The sequence below is a fragment of the Epinephelus moara genome, chromosome 18 (genome assembly GCF_006386435.1).
Source record: "Epinephelus moara isolate mb chromosome 18, YSFRI_EMoa_1.0, whole genome shotgun sequence".
In the NCBI taxonomy this organism is placed as follows: Eukaryota; Metazoa; Chordata; class Actinopteri; order Perciformes; family Serranidae; genus Epinephelus; species Epinephelus moara.
The window spans coordinates 1077450-1084272 of NC_065523.1; the positions used below are offsets into that span (position 1 = coordinate 1077450).

At 41.2% G+C, this 6823-nt stretch overlaps 1 protein-coding gene across 2 annotated transcripts in view; it reads right to left on the reverse strand.

The window, feature by feature from the left end:
• abat (4-aminobutyrate aminotransferase) overlaps nucleotides 1–6823 on the reverse strand; it is a 155268-nt gene that overhangs the window by 23675 nt on the left and 124770 nt on the right. For both annotated transcript variants that reach the window (XM_050070268.1, XM_050070267.1), the window contains 4 exons: nucleotides 6500–6592; nucleotides 3627–3689; nucleotides 3430–3493; nucleotides 2366–2514 (listed from right to left, as the gene is read on the reverse strand). In XM_050070268.1, coding sequence (XP_049926225.1) covers nucleotides 2366–2514; nucleotides 3430–3493; nucleotides 3627–3689; nucleotides 6500–6592 — 369 coding nt within the window. The remainder of the gene's footprint in view (nucleotides 1–2365; nucleotides 2515–3429; nucleotides 3494–3626; nucleotides 3690–6499; nucleotides 6593–6823) is intronic.

A 6823-nucleotide genomic window follows, 5' to 3' on the forward strand; every position in this document is an offset into this window, starting at 1 on the left:
TTCCTCAGTAACTACTCAATAGTTCCTCATTAGTTCCTCAGTAACTACTCCTCTGAAATTTGATCATGAGTTACTGAGGAACTGACCATTAACTAATAGTTAGTTCCTCATTCGTTCCTCATTAGTTCCTCATTCGTTCCTCATTAGTTCCTCAGTAACTACTCTAATTTTGTGTACCGTAGTTCCTCAGTAACTACTCATTAGTTCCTCATTAGTTCCTCAGCAACTACTCTAATTTTGTGTACCTTATTGTAAAGTGTTACCAGTATTTTTATTTTTTTATGAAAGGAGTACTCTTCATGTTCCTTTTTAAAAGCTGTACTTCTACTCTTTTGTTAAGTATATTTTTAAACCAGAACTCTACTTTTTACTTCTCTGCATTTGCCAGTTATACCTTCAGTACAACTAGTTTGCTCTAAATATGGAGTTTGAGTGTAGGGGCGGAAGAGCACACAAGGAGCACTATAATGTGATGATGACGGCGCAAAACCCAAAACACAAGGCAGCTCCCAGTGACAATCCCTGGCCAAATCTGAATACACTTTTTTTTTTTAACCAAAAGAAAATCTCCCAAAATTTAGTGTATTCAGTTGAGGTACCTTAATCCCTCAGACGACTCAATTCAAGCAAAAACAGACTCCACAAAGAAATGCTAACAACTGGTAGTTGATAGCTTCCAGAGAGCTGGCTATTGATACTACTCCAACTAACATGACAGAGTGTATTGCCTGGCATTACATGTCATGGCAATGTCTCGACAATATAATATCCTTTTTTTTTTTACTTCAAAGTGGTGGTTTGTAGTGTTGTCAAATACATTGATTTATCGATACATAATGATTCTGAATATTTGAAATGGTTCAAATACTGTGCAGCATTGATACACCAGAGCCAGCTGCACTTTCTCACTATCCATTATTGTTGATGTTTAATACAGTCATTCTGTTGCTCTCTACTAACCAAGGAGAGAAAATATATTGTTGTCATGTTATAGCCTTTCTATATTTATCTTTTGATAAAAAAAATTGCATGCCCTAACTGTCATTTTTTCCAGTGGTATCAAAAATGATACTGAATAGTAATTTTTTTTTTCAAGTTATTGAAATTCCAGTATTGTGACAACACTAGTGGTTTGAGCTCAACTTTACTCCTGATGACCATTTCCGTTTTTTGAACTTTAAAGCCCAGTTCAGACCAAAGATTCACAATGAGACAAATCCGCATTAGAACGTTGCAGAGAAAAGTTGCAGTGGTGTGAACTGGCCGGTCTGAGCTCGACTCAAGCCGGCTGATGGTGTCACCTGCAACTCAGCTGGTCAAATCACCACGTTTTTTTTTGCTGGATTTAGAACTTAAAGCACATCACCTGTTTCAATAGCCAGTGAACTTGTAGTGAAGTCTGCTGGTCAAGTCAAAATCACTGCAGACTGCATGTTCGCTTGCAGCGGCAGGTGCTCCGTCCCTGCCGAGCCCTCTGTTTCCATCCTCACTGTCTGCCGGTGTTGGATGGTGGGTCGTTGCTGATGCTTGCCGTATGTGCTTGATGCTCATTTTGTTTCTGTTTTTCACAGTTTCATCATAACTATAGCCAGTATATCACTATAACTATCCTCATTCATATTTTAATAAGCTACAAATTATATTCAGCAACAAAATAAGCCCGAAAACCTGGAAATCACAACAGAAGTACAGAGAGTTGTTGCATAGGGATGATACACCATCTCATCTAGTTGCATTGGCGTGAACCGGCACGTTCTGAGAACGCTGCAGAACGATGCGCTGCAAGTAGTTGCCTTTTTCAACTCGTCTTGTCATGAATCTTTGGTCTGAACTGGGCTTTAAATGGACTTAACTGAATTCCTGCCAGATGCTTTGGGATTGAGCTGTTGCTAGCTTCGGCAAGGAAATAAACTGAACACCTGTTGAATAAATTTTTTTTTTTTTTTGTCTTTTACATAAAGGGCTGAGTGCTTATATATTTATATTTTCCATGGATTGTGATACAAACTCTATTAACTCTAATTTTTATTTCTTAAAACATTTTTCTAACTTTCAAAAACCATGCTGTGTTAGTGGGTTTTTGAAGAACAGGGTCTTGTGACAAATGCCTACTTTATTAAGAATGTATGAGTGATTTAAAATATACTGAGGGCATATATCCTTTGAGTTGGCTGACTGTTTGACTGGATGAATTTTAGTCATTCAGTATTCTCAGTATTCTCCTGACTCGCACCCCAGAAAATAAAAACAAGATGAAAGTCTCATACAAAAGTCATCACAACTTTATGACTGTGCACATACAGATGTTGCCTTTACGCCTACACACAAACACGCACACACATGTGCACAAGTACACATAGCTTACCTCCTCCAGACAGCGAGCCTCTTCCTGTGCATTCTCTCTGGTAAATTCTTCCAGAGGATACTGCAGTCTCGGAAATGGAGCGATCGGCCAATCAAATGATGGTACATCCAGCTTGTGGATTGCTTTGGAGTGAGTTGTCGCCAAGCAACCTTACCAAGGGAAAAGTGTTGTGTCAGACGGATGTCCATACGTGTGTCTGTACAGACAACCTTAAAACATAACGCCCGTGACCATGGCTATTGCCAGCACAGAGGCAAAAAAGTCAGTCTTCAGCTCAAAGTGTGAGACACAGGAGGCGCATGAGTATGTGTGATTAGGATCAAATGTGTCCTGCACAGGCTTGGTGTGTCTATGACAACGACATTTAGATGTAAAGGTGGCTGTAATTCATCTATTTCAAAAGCATAATCCAATCTGTTGTGTTGAATTTCCATTTTCAAATATGCATTTTAGTGTGTTTGTTAAAAGTCAGCAGAATGAACCCACCAACTGAGACTGGAGACTGAGCTGGTGAACAGTGTTTAAACACAAGTCTCTGTCATGATAATGCTTCATTCTGGTTCTATCCAAAAAGGACATGACTGTTACAGAAAGAGCTGTGATGCTCACATGAGATTTGCAATCTAGCAGTCATTTTAATTTTTTTTTTATTTATTTATTTTTTTTTATATACTTTATTAATCCCCGAGGGGAAATTCAATTTTACACTCTGTTGTCAATTACACACAGGTCCGAACACACACATGCACAAACTGGACCTATACATGCACTAAATGGAGAGATGTCAGAGTGGGCTGCCCATGACAGGCGCTCCGAGCAGTTGGGGGGTTCGGTGCCTTGCTCAGGGGCACCTCGGCAGTGCCCAGGAGGTGAACTGGCACCTCTCCAGCTACCAGTCCACGCTCCACATTTTTGGTCCGGACGGGGACTTGAACAGGCGACCCTCCGGTTCCCAACCCAAGTCCCTATGGACTGAGCTACTGCCGCCCCCTATTCATCTCACCACAGTGACAACACAACTGGAGAACAGCAACGAGTTGTGTTTGTTTAAGTTTTTAACATACCCATGGTCCTGCCATGGAAAGCTCCCATAAAAGATAAAATGCTGAGGTCTGGACAACCTGGGGTCTGAGACAGACACACACACAGAGAAAGAAAGAGGAGCAGAGAAACAAAGAAAAAGCAGAAATACAAACATTTAGTACAGTATAGCTGGAAACTTCAAACTAATATGATAAGTGGTGAAATGTCTTTTAGCCACCTGGTTGATCATGCACGTGCTGAGGTCATCATCAGATGGTGTGTTGTGGCCTCGTTCCTTGTTCTGTAGCAAAGCAAACACACAGTTGGGACCTCACAGAAATTAAGCAACATTTTTTTGGTTGTTGAGATAATATTTCAGTTTTTATATGTATCAAATACTTTTCTTGATGACTAAACAATAAACTAATTTAAAAACTAGGATCACTGCCCTGCGGTTGTATGCCTTTGGGCACCAGTCAAGTTTCTCTTACACTTTAAATCCATGTCTGTGAAAACATGAATGCTTCACACCCACTGTCCCCAGGCAGCACAAAAGATCTATACAATCAGCACAGTTTCAAGATGAGTGTCACCAATTCAGTATCTGACTGAATGTCTCCTCTTCTGTACCTGAGATATAAAATTGAATAATGGCCAGAAAAGTGTTTTATGCAGAACATTATGATGTCACAGTGAAGTTGACCTTTGACCTTTTGGATATAAAACGTCATCACTTTATTATTTTATCCTATTATACATTTGTGAAGTTTAGTCATAATTAGCATATGAATTCTTGAGTTCTGGCCAAAAACATGTTGTGAGGTCACACTGACCTTGACCTTTGATCACAAAATTCTAATCAGTTTATTCTTCAGTCCAAGTGGACGTTTGTGTCAAATTTAAAGAAATTCGCTTAATGAGGCGACAGATAGCATATTTTTCTAAATATATATGGCAGATGGACAAAGTTTGGAGACAAGTGAAAAACGGCCTAGCAAAAGAAAACAAGCTCCTCTGAGGAGGCAAAGAAGAGCAAAAAGGAGAGTGATAAAAGAAGAGGAAAAGCAAGAGTAAACCTCAGTCGGGCGTTCAAGAGATGGAGGGAGCTCCGTGACCAAAGAGGCTTCAAAACTGATGTCCAGCTAGCTTTCTTTCTAATGGATCAGTAAGTAACACAGCTAAATCTTAGCTAGACGAGAGAGGACTGTACTGTACTGGCTGCTAGTTAATTCCTAGCTGGCCAGCATCACAAATCGCCGCAACCAGGGACCGGGTAGCGAGCGTTGGTCAGCTGACATCCTCGTTGCCATTCTACTGCACCCCTCAGACAGTGATACCCCCTCCCTTCCTTCTGTTCTCTTCTCACGGAGGCAGCTATCGACGGACATTGCCCAGCTAAGTTACACCCAGCTAAGTGAACACTGAACTTTGTTTCCCATTCAATTTGAGCTCCAACCGGCCGCATCGTCTCCATACGGTATCGTTTTTTCTAGAATCGGGACTGTTTACATGTGCATATTGGCATAATTACACTGTGTCTGCTGTTGTTTGTACTGATACTGTACATATTGGTAAAATTTACTGTGAGTTGTTTGTACTGGTACTGTGCATTCTGGTATAATTATTTGCATTACTATTTGTTTCCACACACCTTCTCATTCTACATATATATATGGTATACCGGTGGCTTTACAGCCTACATTTTATTTAATTTAGAGAGTCTAATAGAGTCATATTATTGATTATCTCTGATCCCCACGGTCAATTTGGTTGTCCAGTTGCTAATGGCTAACGTTAGCCTACTGTAGCTTAGCCTCTGAAACATTAACGTTACAGTGCTAACGTTAGATAGTAGCGTTAACGTTACTAGTAAGTGGAAACGCACAAGGAAGATAACGTTAATGTTTCAGAGGCTAAGCTACAGTAGGCTAACGTTAGCCACTAGCAACTGGATGCTGTGTTGTCATATGAATTGATGAACTGAACTGAACTTCTTAATTTATCATTTTTATGCACAGCACAAAAACGAAATGACATTTCGCATACCCTAAACTAAAACTTCCTTGTGCGTTTCCACTTACTAGTAACATTAACGCTACTATCTAACGTTAGCACTGTAACCTTATTCTAAAACTCATCAGTCATCACTGACTCTGGTTTTTTTCTGGAGTTTTAAAACTCCGGGGTTGCATTTATAATGTTATACTCACCCTCCTCTTCCGTGTATCTAACGTTACCTTGCCAACGCCTATGTCTATCTTAGACATAATGAGGACGTAATGGAGGAGGGGGGAGAAGGCCTTTGGAGGGAAGTGGAGTTGCAGGAGGAGAGGGATGGGACTTTGGAGGGAGGCGGGAGTTGTGGATGTTCAAATTTTTTCTAAGTGCTGTGTGAAATGCAAGAAAGGTAAGAGTTCCTTAGATATTATAGGTTATAAAAAGATTCAGCAGTGAAACTTCTTCATACTATTTTTAGTACTATGGTCTTCTACCACCTTGGTTTAGAGCATGTTCACCAGGTAACAGTTAACGGGGTCTGCCCATTGGTCCGACAATCCATTGGTCCGACATCCCATTGTTCCGACCATATTAAACCCATTGTTCCGAAGTCCCATTGTTCCGAAATCATCATGATGCCCTGTGGTTAAGGTCTGGTTAGGTTTAGGCACAAAAACCACTTGGTTAGGGTTAGGAAAAGATCATGGTGTGGGTTAAAATGAAAAAGAAAGTGGCAAACACATAAGCCGTGAGCCTGCTTCGCCTAAAGCCTTTCGCAGCTGACCCAGAGCCAGTCGCGGCGCACCATCAAGGCAGAAATACGCCCGCCGGCAGCCGTTCAGCACCGCAGAGAGCTCCCCACACAACCCGGACCCCAGAGTTAACAACAGGAGGTCATGGTGTTTCATTCTCTCCTCTCTATGACACATGTATCTTGACCAGTAGCCTACTTTTGTTGCGTTTGCTGATCCTCTATGGTACACAAATACAGTATAGCCTAGTATAATATCGGAACAATGGGACGTCGGGCTAATGGGATGTCGGACCAATGGGCTGTCGGACCAATGACATGGCGCCACAGTTAACACAGATGGGTAATATGTTGTCACTCACCCTGTACCAGATAAAAATTGATTTGTAAGCATTCTCATTGGAGCAGGAGCCGCAGGCCATCGTCTGAACACGAGTCATTCCACTGGGAGCCACCTGACAGGAGGGAAGACTAACTGTAGTACCATCGTTTAACAGCTTCATAAATTTAAGATTTCATCACAACAATCACAAAACCGACAATAACACTATTATCTCCACTGTTTAGTATTTTGAATTATTTTTGGTACATTTGTATGTGTTTGTGTGTATGTGTATGTGTGTGTGTGTGTGTGTGTGTGTGTTTGGGGGGGGGGGGGGGGGGGGGGGGGGTTACTAACTGAGAGA